Source organism: Microcebus murinus, chromosome 4 (genome assembly GCF_040939455.1).
Source record: "Microcebus murinus isolate Inina chromosome 4, M.murinus_Inina_mat1.0, whole genome shotgun sequence".
Lineage (NCBI taxonomy): Eukaryota > Metazoa > Chordata > Mammalia > Primates > Cheirogaleidae > Microcebus > Microcebus murinus.
Genome location: NC_134107.1, coordinates 104,361,464 through 104,378,660, shown reverse-complemented (window position 1 = coordinate 104,378,660; position 17,197 = coordinate 104,361,464). Strand labels below are relative to the sequence as shown.

Genomic DNA, 17,197 nt, shown 5'->3' with positions numbered 1-17,197 from the left:
GTCTGTTTAATCTAAATATTAAGCATACTTTCTATTTGTATGCTATACAAATGCTATAAAAACACTCTGAGTGAGATAATTATCTCACTCTGAGTGAGATAATTTACAGATGTGGAAAGTCCAGGTGTTGAATTCCAAATCAAGTACTCTATCCACAATAAGAGCTACCACTTACTAGTATAATACCACTTGTAGAAAAGCAGCTGACTAGAAAAGAGGGTCTAATAAAACTATAGTTGAGTGTGTAAGTTTTCCAAAAGGGCATTTTCACCATGGGATTCTGTAGAACAAAGTTATGTTGAGGTTGCATCTTACATGTGCAACTACAACAATAACAGTCTGTTCATATTTTCATCTGGATTGACAATCTTAAATATTTTAGCATAAGTAGCGTATGCAATTTCTGTTTTCCATTTTCTTTGATTGCAGTTCTCCAGAACAAAAGGACACATGGCTGTCTCTCCTTCAGAGGTATTTTTTTTTCAGTATATGTATTTTTAATCTTTAACCTGCAATAAATGGATTAAAACCTTTTCTGCAGAGACGTGCTCCAAGTTATTCCCCTTCTCCTTAGTAGAAATTGTTCATTTGTCCTGAAAATAAGCTGCTGTTCGGATTGTTCTCTATTTGCTATAAATAATGTTCTTTCATTACATGTAGTTCTTACTTTCTAGGAAGGAGAGCACTGAGGTCTAGTTAGATCATTTTATGCAGAAATTAGTCAATAATATCTTCCATCTCTTTCTGTTGTCTCCAGTTTACCAACTGGAGCTAACAGTTTCATCAAAGTATTTGTTAAGTTTCCATAAATGCAGAGTTTTCTGATGAGCACCTTGGAAATTGATTATTAACCCCACCATTGAGCATGCAGACTAAAATGATAGACTTAGCCTCCTTTACTAGACCCATAGTTCTTCCCTCCTTCCTCTGCTCTCCTCCTCCCCAAGCAGTGGGATAATGGAGATGTACACTCTACAGGAGAGCTAGATAAGAAGTAAAAGGTTGTTGCTTTGGTTTGGCCTTATAAAGTGTCTTCTATGCTCCTGTTCTTATCAGCAAGGTGCTAGACATGTCCAAAGAAGTCAGGGCAGTGTTAAAGATAAAACATTACCCAGAGGTGCCTTAACCTGCCTGTGCTCCTCAAACCTCACTTGACATGGAGGTCCCATTCTTATTTGTGCCCATGCCTAGTGTCCTGCCATGTTTTTTAATTCCCTTTCAACCCATAATGTAGTCCGGCTTTGCTGAATCTTCTCATATGTCTTTAAAAATAGCATATAAGTACATTGAAATTATTGGTGAAACAGACTGATTTAAAAAATAAGCCATCAGCAAAAACAGTGACTCAGTGTTTGCATTTGATTAGATACATTGATCTCGAGAAACAGAAGGACTATCTGAAGAGCATTCCCCTCAAAATATTCACCGAAGATATGGGGAATTGTGTCCATGTAAGTGTTTATAAGGAAGAAAATTAAATTCCATGTCCCTGCATTAAAGCAGAATACCATGGTTAAAAAGAGAGACTGACAGGCAGACAGATAGACTGTCTGTGCTGTGCAAGGTAGGCATTTAGAAATGCCATAGGGGGAAAGTGCATTTTCCTAGGTATATCTCTGTCTTTGTATATATGAAAAGTAAACCCTAGAGAAAATGAAGCAAGAGAAATTCATATTAACTATAATAATTGACATGTATGCTTGGAAAAAACACTGCTTATTAGATGTCTCTTTCCTCCCTCTGGCATGAATGTTTCTCTGAATATTGTTAGTAGCAGCTGCAGAGACTTGTAGTAAAGCCGTTTCCACAAAGAGGTATTTTCAATCATTATTAAACATTTTTTTCCAAGTTATCACTTCTTAAGGAGAAAGTGGTTTTGAAAGTTTATGGATTGAATTTCTCAAGCTATGGGGAAAATCTGGGAAGGTTGACATTTTTAAGGGATCAGCATTTTTCTGCCTCATAGTTTTATCACATTGGTCATATAAACATTAAACCCAATTTATTAGGTATGATTGGATGGATGACTCATAGCACAAGAGCCAATATGTTATTGATGGTGAATAAGATGGAACCTTATGGATACTTTTGTGATACTATGGACTGCCATACTTCACAGCAGCTCTGCATCACACAGAATAGTTTTGTTTGTGGAAAAATATATAGTGCAAAATCATTATGTTTTGACCAAAAGCAGAAATTATGGAAATATTCTGACAAACACCTGAATGCCAGATAATCACTGCTTGAGGGAAATATTCAAATTTTGAAACAAGAGAGATCTTTTGTAGCAAAGTAGGAGAAAACAAAATGAAACGTTGTTTCTGCCTGCTTTGATTCAGTTGTTGTGGCAGTTGGTTACATTTAGGATTTTCATGGAAAACTCTCTGAACTTTTTTAAGCACTTAATGTATGGAAAGTGTGTGTGCTTGAGAAAGGACTGATGTCCCACTCTCATTTTGGAAAAGATAAAAGATGTGGTCAGGTTGGGTGCTCTGTTTTGATCATTAGTACCCTGAGTAAGTCAAGGATGATATGATACACTCTGTCCTTTGCTCTCTGAAGCAGATTTCGTGGCTAGAGTCTCTTTCCAGGAGCCCTGCTTCCAGAGTTAATCCCCCAAATAAGAGTGCAAGTATGGGAAGTATTATCTTTGTCCTTCAGTTCTGCACAACCTGTCAGTGAATTCTGCTAATATGCAACAAAATAGCCACATGTTCAGTTTTGTCTATTTATTTTGTTATTTGTTTATTAGCCAAAAAGCATTATCTGCTGAAATTCATTCATTTTATCTACCAGAAAGGCATGCAGGAAAAATACACTTAATAGAATTACAATTTTGAACATATGTGCCCAGTACTACAAAAATCATTATGTTAGAAACTAGGTAATTGGAAGAATAGATTCTTTACTTTACAAAAGATTCATGAGAGTGTTTCTTTAAATGCAAGTGTTTTTAAATTTAAAAAAATGCAGAAACCCTTATTGAAATTAAGTCTTAAGTTAAAGCCTAGTATGTAACCTGCCTCTGACACATTGGTAGAAGACAGACACGGGGTTGGGTGCTCCAAACCCTCCCTTGTTGGCCTCTGAGATAATTCTGCATAATCCCTGTGGCTCTAAGGAGTACAATTTGAAATTAATGCATTTAGAATACTTTTTTAAAAATTAAACTTCATTTAATAAACCACTTTTAGAGGCAATTTGTCATGTCAAGTAATTGTCTCATAGGGAAGAAATACTATTCATGGAAAGATAAGTGATAAATTATCAGTGGATTTCACTTAGCTTTATTTTTATATTTTTAAAAATATCATTGTCTTTCCATTTCTGCTACTTATTTGTGCATTTTAAGCCCTAACAAGGACACAGCCTGATAACTGAATTCTTATAATTATCATATATAAAACTTATATATAGCAAAAATATTTTTTTGATAACATAACATTGTTTTATATTTAAATAATATCCTTTGAATTCAGCAACCTATATAGATATCTAAGAATCTTGCTAGCTCCTTTTCTGCTGCTTGCAAATGGTCTTTTTAAGTAGCAATTCTCACTGTGGTTTTACAGAAAGCTGTTACAGATAGATTATAGGAGATTCTATGTCAGAGTTGGTAATAGGATTGAGCTTTCTGAAATTTTCAGTTCTTTCTTCTAGACTTGTTTCTTTTAAATCTTGTAAAGATTTCAACAATGAAAATCTTAGTAGCCACAGTGTCTGACATGTAGAAAGTACTCAATAAGTAGTGGTTTTTCAAAATTCTAAGCTTTAAATGTTTATTGTAACTAATTATTATTCAGATTTTATCTAAACTGACTTTATACCATGCAAAGAAATAAAACCTTGTACTGTGAAAACAATACTGAGGGAAAAAATAGAGATTCAGCTTCTCCCTTCTTTTATTACCCATTAGGTTGTGGAAATACAATTATCGAAATGAGGCAGTTGACCAGCCTCAGTGATTCTTCTTCTTCTTTTATTTTTTTTTTTTGCTTGATTAGGAGCTAGATTCCTGTACTCTCTCTCTCTCTGAAACATATTTAGTATATTTCTTACTTGCTTAATCTCTTATATTTTGGGCCCACACATCTTTTAGTTTAAGAGAAATTTTTTATTAAAAGGCATAATCTATAAGGGAATAAATATAAATTATAATCGTTTGTGTTCTACTTAAGTCTTGTGATTTATTCTTTCCGTAAGAAATAAGAAGTGTCTTTGGACAATCATTTGACAATAATTATTTCTTCACCTGATTTAAAAATCTTTACTTATAACTGTATTTCTTATTTCTTTTTTTCCTACAGTACAAAACTATCAGAGTAAACAACACAGATAGAACAAATGAAGTTATCCACAAGTTATTGTCAGTGCTAGGGGTAACTGTAAATTACTCTGCTAGATAATCTTAATTAAAAACAAATGTTGATAGTTTAAATTCATAGAAATATTATCCCTTTCATGCTAAGACAGCTTCTATCAGAGATACCAGTCATATTTTGTTCCCCAAAATGTAGAAATTAGGGACAATAAGCTTTAATATCAGCTTGATATATGGGTGCTGTTCTTCTACTCTTATTTTAAAACCGATGTTAACTGAAAACCATAATGACATTGGACTATAAATTAAAAATATAATTGCATTTTAATTATATATACTACATACCAATACAGAACATGTTTTGGTATAATATTCTTAATAAGAAAGTTTCAACCTCCTCTGTCCTTCCTACTTGACACTATTTGACTTCTCCTCCCCACCTAAATATCCTGTTATTATCCCAAGACCCAATGAGTCTGAGAATGATGAATTCTCAAGGATGTGCCTGGTAGTAGAATTTTTACATAAAGTCACATTGGCTGGCTATAGGTCCTGGAAATGACATGGCTAGTACCTCTAATGAATTGGTAAATAAAAGCACAACTTAGAATTAGATCATGGATTTGAAGAGGTTTAGTGTGAACATCACACTCTTCCCTGTTTTGCTTTTAGCTTCTGTCCCTTTCTGTGATAGAGGTCAGTTTTGTTGAAATTTTAGTAGTGGAGAAGATTGGAATATTTTGAGGATGAGGTAGAGGAGAGAGAACCAGAAGGTTCTTCTCATTGCTTCCCTACCAGTTATATAAACACCATACAATGAGTATTTTAATTAAAGGGAGTGACTTTCAGAAGGATGGAAACTAAGCACTTTAAAAATACTATTCTTTGAATGAGATTCTCTATAAAGTAAGTACACTATTAGGATTATGTGCCATGATACATATTTAAGACATGTCATAATATTATTTATTATGTGTTTAGATTTGCTTGTACACAGTGCTGTAATGAACCCTTAAGAACTTAGGGCCACCAAAATTTCAAATAAGAAATCCAATTTCTTTATTGAATTTAGTAACATTTCAAATGTAATTAAGCATATATACAGAGTAAAGCAGTCATGTCTGCATTGATTTCTAATCTATATGCATATATTTTGGAAGAGAGTGATAGTAGTTTTAGGGGTAGGGAGATTAATGACATGATTCATTTTCTTATCTATGCCTTTCCTTTGGACAAAATGATCAAGCTGCTCACACAGCTGCCATCAAAAAATTATATTAATTAATAATTGAGGCTGTTTGGTTATTCCTGTTCTAAGGAATTATTATGATGTTTTCAGATACTACATAAAAACAAAAGATTTTTCTTAGGTTACTCTTCCTGTTTGCAATAAAATTTTGGCCAGGGGATGGGGCAAAGGTGAAGTGACAAACTGGGTGTTTGGGGGAGGGGAGTGGTTTGTATGGTATTCTTCATAGTCAGGACCCTCCATTATAATCATAGCAGGGCCATGATTTTTAATTAGAAGTTAAAGCCAAGGGTATGAAATATTGCCAATAAATTTATCTGTTCTAGCTTCATTTAAAAGATTTTTGTTTGATCCCTCCTAGGGCATTCAGCAAAATCTGTATAATTTAGTGATAAATCTTTCAAGTGGGATGTAGCGTGTAGCTAAGTTATAATTCTGCTAGTGAACAATTTTATTGTTGTCCCTGACTGGGCCTATTCTCTCGATAGATCTCTTGTCCTTTCTGTCCCCAAAAGTAGACTTACCCAAACTATCGCCAATGCAAACTATGCCAGCTACTTATCTCCTTAAAGCCTCTTGGTCATTCTTCTCCTGCTCAGAAGCAGCTGAGCTAATAATCAGCCTTTATCATTTGCCTTTTTAGTCATAGACACAGCAGTATTCGAGGCTTTCTGGATAAGAAGGTTGTCTTTGCAGGGGCACGTTGGAAGTTAAGTCCAATATTCTCTGAGAAGTCTGGAGATACAGCAAAAGTCTGGACTCTAAAGAAGAAATTAGCCTTGTAGAACCAGGGAGATTGTTCTTTGTAAAAGGGCCTATGATTTCAGATTCCATGGGCTACCTATCTAGTGAGGGCTGAGTCCATTGCAGTTTGTGGATCCCTAGCCCTCATTGGAAGGAAAAAGGCAGGATTCCTCAGTCCCCTATTGAGGAATGAGGAAAGGGAGATTGGTTGCAGGAATCAATACTTCCGTCTTAAAACACCATAACCACCCTCGTGAACCTGATTAGCATTTATAGTTTCTAGGATATTCCTTTTGCAAAGCATAAAAATGCCAAAAATTTGTCCTTATTCAGGTACCAGTTGTGAAACATTTATTGTGACCTTTAATCCTTTTATCTCCAAGGGTTGTGAGAGAGATTACCAGTTATGCATCAATTCTGGGAAAAAAGCAGTACTGTACCCACTAATTGGTAAGTTTTGCAAAAATTGAAGTAGCTTTGATTGTATTTTAATTATAATTCTAAGTGTGTCAGAATTGGCTATATGGTCCTAAGCTCTACTACTGTTAAATAATCTCATATGATATTCATTTAATAAATATATATCAAGTGTTTACTATGTACTAGGCAAATAATATCTCCTCATTCAAGCAGTTGATGGTATAGCTGAAGGGAGAAATGTAAATTTTCCTCTCTGCCTTTTCACTTTACCAAGCAAAACCTATCTTGCTAAAGTTTTAAAAAATTTGTCTGTAAGAAAGCAATATATATTGGTATTCCTTTTTAATGTTTTTCACATTCCCTTTATACGTTTATTTTTCATATTCAATTCTTGAATTTCCTCCTTCCCTTCCCAACTACACGTTCCCTCTGTGGAAGACAATCTCCAATCCAGTCATGCATGTTAATCTACCAATGAGTATGCAACACTTGTTCTGTGCCCAAATGTGCCCAAATTTAGGCATCATAAAGAAAATGAGAATAACTCATTTGCTATTTCTCTAGCCAAATTTTCCAGCATTTGTTTTGAGCAATTATTGGTAACTAGGTTACATTAAACTTTATTTAAATCATTTATCTAAAAGTGTATTTCTTTTCTTTTTTTTAAATTTTTTTTCCGGCATATTATGGGGGTACAAATTTTAAGGTTTCAATGAATGATCTCCCCTCCCAAGTCTGAGTTTTCAGCATGACCATCCCCCAGATGGTGCACATCTCACTCATTATGTATGTACATACCAGGCCCCCTCCCCCCTCCCACCTGCCCAATACCCTATTACTGTAGTACCTATGTGACCACTTAGGTGCTTCTCAGTTAATACCAGTTTGCTGGTGAGTATATGTGGTGCTTATTTTTCCATTCTTGGGATACTTCACTTAGTAGTATGGGTTCCAGCTCCAACCAGGAAAATATAAGATGTGCTATATCACCATTGTTTCTTAGAGCTGAATAGTACTCCATGGTATACATATACCACATTTTATTAATCCATTCTTGGATTGATGAGCATTTGGGCTGTTTCCACAGCCTTGCAATTATGAATTGTGCTGCTATAAACATTTGGGTGCAGGTGTCTTTTTTGTAGAGTGTCATTGGATCTTTTGAGTAAATGCCCAGGAATGGGATTGCTGGATCAAATGGTATATCCACTTGTATTGCTTTAAGGTATCTCCGTATTGCTTTCCACAGAGGTTGAACTAGTTTGGAGTCCCACCAGCAGTGTAGGAGTGTTCCTCTCTCTCTGCATCCATGCCAGCATTTATTGTTTGGAGACTTTTTGATAAACGCCATTCTCACTGGAGTTAAGTGATATCTCATTGTGGTTTTGATTTGCATTTCCCTGATGATTAGAGATGTTGAGCATTTTTTCATATGTTTGTTGGCCATTCTTCTGTCTTCTTTAGAAAAGTTTCTGTTCAAGTCTTTTGTCCACTTTTCAATACGGTTATTTGATTTTTTCTTGCTGATTTTCGTGAGTTCTAAGTATATTCTAGTTATCAGCCCCTTATCAAATGCGTAGGATGCAAAAATTTTCTCCCATTCTGTAGGTTGTCTGTTTACTTTCATGACTATTTCTTTGGCTGTGCAGAAGCTTTTTAGTTTGATCATGTCCCATTTATTTATTTTTGTTGCTGCTGTGATTGCCTTTGGGGACTTCTTCATAAACTCTTTGCCTAGGCCGATGTCTAGGAGAGTGTTTCCCACATTTTCCTCTAGAATTCTAATAGTTTCATACCATAGGTTTAAGTCTGTTACCAGCGTGAGTTGATTTTTGTGAGAGGTGAGAGGTGTGGGTCCTGCTTTAGCCTTCTACAAGTGGCTATCCAGTTTTCCCAGCACAATTTATTGAAAAGGGATTCTTTTCCTCAGCGTATATTTTTGTCTGCTTTGTCAGAGATTAGATAGCTATATGAGGATGGTTTTATATCAGGATTCTCAGATCTGTTCCACTGGTCAATATTCCTACTTTTGTGACGATACCTGATTGATTTAATTACTACAGCTTTGTAGTATAGTTTGACATCTGGCATATTAATACCTCCCATTTTGTTTTTGTTGCCTAGAATTGCTTTTGATATTTGGGGTCTTCTTTGGTTTTATATGAAGCGTAAAATTATTTTTTCTATATCTGTGAAGAATGCTGATGGGATTTTAATAGGTATTGCATTGAATCTGTAGATCAGTTTGGGAAGTATAGACATTTTAATGATGTTGAGTCTGCTGATCTACGAGCATGGTATGGATTTCCATCTGCTTACATCCTCTGCTGTTTCCTTCCTCAGTGTTTCATAGTTCTCCCTGTAGAGGTCTTTTACCTCCTTGGTTAAGTATATTCCTAAGTACTTTAATTTCTTTGTTGCTATTGTGAAAGGGATTGAGTCTTTGATTTGGTTCTCAATTAGATTGTTGTTGGCGTATATGAATGCCTCTGATTTCTGTGTATTGATTTTGTATCCTGAGACTTTACTAAATTCATTGATCAGTTCCAGGAGTTTCCTGGTTGAATCTTTGGGGTTTTATAGATATAATATCATATCATCAGCAAACAGTGACAGTTTGATCTCTTCTGCCCCTATTTGGATACCTTTAATTCCACTTTCCTGTCTGATTGCTGTAGCCAAGACTTCCAGCACTATGTTGAATAGAAGCGGAGATAGTGGGCAGCCTTGTCTGGTTCCAGTTCTAAGTGGGAATGCTTTCAATTTTTCCCCATTCAATATGATGTTGGCTATGGGTCTATCATGTATGGCTTGTATCATTTTTAGGTATGTCCCTTCTATGCCTATTTTCTTAAGTGTTTGTATCATGAAAGGGTGTTGAATTTTGTCAAAAGCTTTTTCTGCATCTATTGAAAGAATCATGTGGTATTTGTTTTTGCTTCTGTTTATGTGGTGAATTGCATTTATAGATTTATATATATTGAACCATCCCTGCATCCCTAGGATGAAGCCCACTTGGTCATTATGGGTTATTTTTTTGATAAGCATCTGGATTCGGTTAGCTAAGATTTTGTTGAAAATTTTTGCGTCTGTGTTCATTACGGATATTGGTCTGTGGTTTTCTTTTTTTGTTGCATCTTTCCTGGTTTTGGTATCAGGGTAATATTCAGTTCATTAAAGGTGTCGGAGAGGTTTCCGTTCTTCTCGATGTTGTGGAATAGTTTCTGCAAGATAGGTACTAGTTCTTCTTTGTAAGTGTGGTAAAATCTGGGTGTGAAACCATCTGGGCCGGGACTTTTTTTAGGCAGATTTTTAATTGCTGTTTCTATTTCAGCTCTTAAGATTGGTGTGTTCAGAAAATCTATTTCTTCCTGGTTGAGCCTAGGGAGGCTGTGTGTTTCTAGAAATTTGTCCATTTCTTCCACATTTTCCCGTTTGTGTGCATAAAGAATGATTTTTGTAGTATTCATAAATTATATCTTGTATCTCTTTGGGATCAGTTGTGATATCTCCTTTTTTGTTCCTGATGGAGCTCATTAGAGATTTCTCTTTTCTTCTTTTCGTTAGCTTAGCCAATGGCATGTCAATTTTGTTTTATTAATCTCCTGAATAGCTTCCCTGTTTTCAGTTTTGGTTAGTTCCGATTTGATCTTGTTGATTTCACTTCTTCTGCTGGGTTTGGGGTTGGTCTGTTCTTCTTTTTCCAGCTCTTTGAGTCGTTTCGTTAGATTGTCTATTTGGATCTTTTTGACTTTTGGTTATAGGCATTTATGGAGATAAACTTTCCTCTCAGAACTGCTTTAGCTTTGTCCCAGAGGATTTGATAGTTTGTCTCTCCATGGCCGTTTTCTTCATAGAATTTTTAAATTTCCATCTTGATTTCTTCATTTATGAAGTAATCATTTAGTAGGAGGTTGTTTAATTTCCACGGTTTTGTGTAGAAGTGTGAGTTTCTGTCAGGGTTGATTTCTACTTTTATTCTACTGTGATCTGAGAAGATACATGGTATGATTTCTATGTTTTAAAATTTCTTGAAGTTTTCTTTGTGTCCTAGGATATGGTCAATCTTAGAGAATGTCCCGTGAGCTGATGAGAAGAACTTATATTCAGTGGATTTTGGGTAGAATGTCCTGTAAATGTCAGTCAGACCCAATTGTTCTAGAGTTTTGTTTAAGTCCATTATTTCTTTATTAATTTTCTGTTTGGAGGATCTGTCTCGTGCCGTCAGTGGGGTGTTGAAATCTCCGGTGATTATGGAGTTGCTATTAATCCATTTGCTTAGCTCTAGTAAGGTTGCTTTATGAAACTGGGTGCACCTAAGTTGGGTGCATATATATTTAAAATTGTTATCTCTTCTTGTTGAAGTGTGCCCTTCACCATTATATAATGTCCCTCTTTGTCTTTCACTACTTTTGTTGGTTTAAAAACTAAATCATCTGAAATTAGAACTGCCACGCCAGCCTTCTTTTGGCTTCCGCTTGTGTGGAATACTGATCTCCACCCTTTTACTTTTAGTCTATATGCATCCTTGCAGGTTAGATGTGTTTCCTGAAGACAGCATATACTTGGCATGTATTTTCTTATCCATTCAGCCAGCCTATGTCTCTTGAGTGGAGAGTTTAAGCCATTCACATTTATTGAGAGAACTGATAGGTAGGGTAGATTATTGTTCATTCAGTTGGGTTGGATGTCGTTTCTTTGATTTCTCTCTTGAGCCATTGTATTATCTGGCCTTTAATATTTGGGATTTGGTTGTGTTTATAATTGTGAGTTTTTATTTTGGTGTTCTGTGCATAACACTGTTTTGAGTACTTCTTGTAGGGCTGGTCTTGTCTTGGTGAATTCTCTGAGACTTTGCTTGTCTGAGAATGTCTATTTCTCCTTCATATATGAAGCTTAGTTTTGCAGGGAATAAGATTCTAGGCTGGGCATTGTTCTGTTTTGGAAGAGTGAGAATGTGGCCCTAGTCTCTCCTTGCTTGTAAAGTCTCAGTAGAGAAGGCTGGTGTTATTTGGATTGGCATTCCCTTGTATGTTGCTTGCTTCTTTCATCTTACAGCTCTTAGAAGGGCCTCTTTAGTTGATATTTTGGTCAGTCTGATGACTGCATATCATGACATATTCCCGTTTGCATTGAATCTCCCAGGTGTCCTCTGAGCTTCTTGAACTTGTATATCGAGATTTTGAGCAAGGCCTGGGAAATTTTCCTCTATTAGATCTTCAAATAGCTTGTCCAACCCTTGAGTGTTGTCTTCTTCCCCTTCTGGTAACCCTATGACCCTCACATTAGGTTTCTTGACATAATCCCACATCTCTTGTAGGCTTTGCTCTTTTCTCTTGTTTCTCTGCTCTATCTCTGTGACTGTTTTATTTAGTTGGAGGGTGTTATCTTCAATCTCTGAGATTCTTTCTTCTGTTTGATCTACCCTGTTCTTGAGACTTTCCACTGTATTTTGTAGTTTCCTGAATTGATTCTTCATTTCCCGCAGTTCAGTTAAACTTTCTTCATTGTGTCTATTTCTTTAGTGCACTTTTGTTGTAGGTCCTGGAGACTTTTTGTGGTTTCTTTGTGTTGGTTATTGATTTGTTGTTGCAGGTCGGTGAGTGTTCTTATGATCCACATACGAAATTCCTCTTCTGTCATTTTGGTTTCCTGATTTTGGTTTTTGTCCATTTCCAGGGTGCTGGTGCTCCTCTTTGGGGGTATGTTTTCCGTTTGGTTCTTCATATTTCCGGAGTTCCTTCTCTGATTTCTTCCCATGTCATCCAGTTGTTTTTTTCTTTTCTTTAGGTTTTTGTTTGGGTATTCACACGCCTTGTTTAGTTTCTGAGCCGGTAGGTGGTGTCTGTGGGTGAGATTTGACCACTCCCCGTATAATGAGTCAGTAAGTGCTGTGAAAAGGGTGTGCAGGATGTCCTCCCTGTCAGTAAATGGTGCTTGCTTGGAGGGATAGGCTACGCCGTTGATTTTGTGTCCTGTTATCAGCTCTTGTTCCTGTAGAGAGGCACTCTAGTGCCTCAGGGGTCGGTGGGGCCCTGGGACTTCCAGGTGTGTCCCTTTCTCCCCCTCAGGGAGTGCTGGTCTAGGAGAGTGTCTGGGCGGAGCTGGGTTGGGTAAGCCTGCCCCTCGGGCAACACCAATGCTGTTAGCAGGGGTCAAAGTTCTGATCTCTGCTTCCAGGAAAGCTGTCAGGGAGGGGCTGGAATGGCCCCGCTCAATTCTCTATGTGTGGGTGTGGGGTTGTCTGAGACCCGCAGTCTGGAGCGGGCCTTGCTTCTTTCCACCCTCCCCAACTCTGCAGCTACTCCTGGGCCTTTGCCAGCAGGCCAGACCATACGCCACCAGGCTTCCCTGGACTATGATGGTGCAGGGAGGTTCCCTGCACAGCAACGCCATTTGGGCTGGGCGTACGACCTCCTTTTGGGAGAAGGGTTGCCCTCTAGGATGCTGATCTGCCCTTGAAGGCACACACACCTCAGTAGGCTGTTTACGTATATCCCTTCCGTGCCCTGGGCAATGCAAGTCCTCGGTGCACGGGATCTGTTCTGCAGGTCTCACCTCTGGGCCCCCGAGTTCAAAGTATATCCCCACCAGGGTGAGGTGTGTCAGTCCCAATTCGCCCACAGAGAGCCAAAGCTGGGTCTATGCCTCTCAGCCTCAGGGTCTGCACCATTCTCCTGGGATCACCGTGCCATCAGCACCTGGGAGGGCTGGTGGGTAGGGAGCTCACAGTCTGAGTTCCCGTTATTCAGCCTAGGGTCCCAAGATCCTGTTCCCTCGAGGTCCCTCTAGCTCATGGCTATATTGTCTCTCTAGGCAGCTGCGGGTAGGGTCGGCAGTGGGGAGAGGTAATATGACGCCTGCCACACGGCTCGAGTCTGTGCCCACGGAGGTGCCCCAAGAGATTTGGGAGCCTGGTGCTGCGTCCGCTACTGGCTTACCGCTCACTGGTGGCTGCCATCTCTGGGCTCATGTCTGCAGGTCTCTCCACCCGCTGGGGAGCCCACCAGCAGTCCCAAATGCAGGGGAAGGGAAAGGTGACTGAGCCACCTACCCTTCCCAGTGGTCTCCAGGCTGCTCTGGCGGTCTCAGCTTCCAGTTCTCCTCTGCAACCTCCTCCCGTGGAGTCTCCCGTGGTCTCAGGTACCCCTCCTTCTGGCCCTCATCCACTGTATGCTCGTCTTCTTGCTTCTTTTTTCTAATTTCTGCTAGAATCTGTCTTTTCTGCAGAGACACTGTGTCTGGTGGTGTTTTTTATTCTGCCATCTTGATCCAATCATTGAAAGATGAGGTTTTAGAGGAAGATTATTTTATAAATTAGCAATAGGAATGGCTGGTTTATAAACAGCAGCTAGTAGCAATACACTCTGTCCCTTCTTTCTTCACCATTCTGTTCCCTTTATCCTCTGCCTACTGCAGAGTAAAAGGCACCAGGCAATGCTGCAGGTGCCTCTAAGGTGATTTTTGTGGAGGTCTCTTCTTAGCCTACTGATCTAATATGAATTTCTTGTGAACATTTTAAAAAATATTCTAGAATGCTAAACGTAACATACAACATAATAGCATCATAATTTGTCCTAAGTTTGAGATTTAAGCTATCAGTCTGAAAGTAAGACTATATAAGAAATATAAGAAAATAGATAATGAAAAGTATAAGTGGAATAGTAGAAAACTCATGCTGAACTTCTGCACCTGCCTTTGTCAATTTGAACTAACAGGGTCTTTGCCTTTTACCATATCATTTCCTTACAGATTAATCACTAACAATTTATGGTTAGGTAAAAGCTCATCAATTGCATAGTTCAGTGGATCTTAAGATGTGTAAATCTCCTTCCTCTTGCATTGAGGTTGGGAAAACACTGCTGGAACTGTAGGTTGAATTCAGAAAATGAATCTTCTATAAATTTTTATGGGAATTAATATCTTGCTTCTTTTTCACTTTTATTTTATTTTACTTTATGTTTTTTTTTTTTTTTTTTTTTTTTTTGAGACAGTGTCTCGCTTTGTTGCCTAGGCTAGAGTGAGTACCGTGGCGTCAGCCTAGCTCACAGCAACCTCAAACTCCTGGGCTCAAGCAATCCTTCTGCCTCAGCCTCCCAAGTAGCTGGGACTACAGGCATGTGCCACCATGCCCGGCTAATTTTTTCTATATATATTAGTTGGCCAATTAATTTCTTTCTATTTATAGCAGAGACGGGGTCTCGCTCTTGCTCAGGCTGGTTTCGAACTCCTGACCTTGAGCAATCCGCCCGCCTCGGCCTCCCAGAGAGCTAGGATTACAGGCGTGAGCCACCGCGCCCGGCCTACTTTATGTTTTTTAATTTCAGCATATTACAGGGGTACAGAGGTTGAGGTTACATATATTGTCTTTGCCCTGTCCAAGTCAGATCTTCAAGCCTGTCCATCCCCCCAGACAGTGCACATCACACTCATTAGGTTTTAATATACCCATCCCTTCTCCCCTCTTCCATGTGCCCTATACCTGATGAATGTTACTACCATATGTGAACATGAATGTTGATCAATTAATACCAATGTGATGGTGAGTACATCTGGTGCTTGTTTTTCCATTCTTGTGATACTTCACGTAGTAGAAAGGATTCCAGCTCCATCCAGGATAATAGCAAGAGGTCCTATATTACCATTATTTTTTTGTAGCTGAGTAGTACTGTATGGTATTCATACACCACATTTGATTAATCCACTCATGTATTAATGGGCACTTGGGTTGTTTCCACATCTTTGCAATTGTGAACTGTGCTGCCATAAACATTTCTAGTGGAGGTGTCTTTTTTAGAGAAAAAAATAAGATGCTGCAGTATCATGATACACATGGCACTTGAAGCACTGTCAAAATATTTCAGTGTCACTACAATTTGTAATGCCCTAAGCAGCAGTGTAAACAATGAGAGTGCCATATACTGTCTCTGTCACAGCTTCTCAACTCTGTAATTCAGTGTGAAGAGAAAGCAACTGTGAATAATACCTAAAGGACTGCCTGTGACTGTGTTTCAGTAAAACTATTCTGGGAAGTAAAATTTGAATTTCATATAATTTTTATGTGTCACTAAATATTATTTTGATTTTTCAAACTTTTTAAAAATGTGAAAATCATTCTTAACTCACTGGTTATCCAAAGTGGTGGCAGGCCAGATTTGGCCCAGGAACATGGTTTGCTGCCCTCTTTAAATGATTAGAATGCACAGCTAATTAAAAACATTGCAGCTAAAGTCTCAGTGCTTTACCAGATTTATAACAGAGTTAATACAAGTAACTGAACCATCTCCTTTGACTTGTGTGCATTCCTTTGCATGGTACATCTTTGTAGTGCTTTGATTAGAGGAAGAAAAGCCAAAAGGCCTCTAGGAACACTAAAGAACTACAAAAAGTCTGGGAATTCAAAAAGTCTGGGAATTTTGAAAAATATCTGTTCATGTCCTTTGCCCACTTTTTGAGTTCTAAATAGATTCTAGTTATCGGCCCTTTATCGGATGTGTAGCTTGTGAAATTTTTCTCCCATTCTGTGGGTTGTCTGTCTGCTCTCTTGACAGTTTCTTTGGCTGTTCAGAAGCTGTTTAGTTTGACCAGGTCCCCATTTATTTACTTTTGTTGATGCTGTGTTTGCCTTTGGGGTCTTCATAAATTCTTTGCCTAGGCCAATGTCTAGAAGAGTATTTCCAACATTTTCCTCTAGAATTCTAATAGTTTCACACCTAAGGTTCAAGTGTGTTACCCAGCATGAGTTGATTTTTGTAAGAGGTGTAAGGTGTGGGACCTGTTTCAGTCTTCAACATGTGGCTATCCAGTTTTCCCAGCATCATTTATTGAGTAAGGATTCTTTTTCCCAGTGTATGTTTTTGTCTGCTTTGTCGAAGATTAGATGGCTATATGAGGATGGTTTTATATGTGGATTCTCTGTTCTGTTCCACTGGTCGATGTCCTAAAGTACCTAAGAATATGTTTAACTAAGGAGGTAAAAGACTTCTACAGGGAGAACTATGAAACACTGAAGAAGGAAATAGCAGAGGATGTAAACAGGTGGAAGAACATACCATGCTCATGGGGCGGCAGAATCAACATTGTTAAAATGTCTATACTACCCAAAGTGACCTACAGAGTCAATGCAATGCCTATTAAAATACCATCATCATTTTTCACAGATAGAGAAAAATTAATTTTACTCTTCGTATGGAACCAGAGAAAACCCCGTATAGCAAAATCAATCATAGGCAATAAAAACAAAATAGGAGGTATTAGTTTACCAGACTTCAAACTATACTACAAGGATATCATAATTAAAATAGCTTGGGACTGGCATAAGAACAGGGACATTGACTAGTGGAACAAAACAGAGGACCCAGATCTTCTACCTATTTTCCCTGTCATTCAAGTGTTTTCCCCTATGGGTTTCCTACTCTGAATACGGGGCAGGTATTCTTAATTTGGGGAGCTATATGGCC

At 38.0% G+C, this 17,197-nt stretch overlaps 1 protein-coding gene across 3 annotated transcripts in view; it reads left to right on the top strand.

Moving 5' to 3' along the window:
• Window positions 1-17,197, top strand: part of LOC105881620 (rho GTPase-activating protein 20-like) — a 59,313-nt gene that overhangs the window by 17,408 nt on the left and 24,708 nt on the right. For all 3 annotated transcript variants that reach the window (XM_076002648.1, XM_076002646.1, XM_076002645.1), the window contains exons 5-7: window positions 430-471; window positions 1,367-1,451; window positions 6,701-6,767. In XM_076002648.1, coding sequence (XP_075858763.1) covers window positions 430-471; window positions 1,367-1,451; window positions 6,701-6,767 — 194 coding nt within the window. The remainder of the gene's footprint in view (window positions 1-429; window positions 472-1,366; window positions 1,452-6,700; window positions 6,768-17,197) is intronic.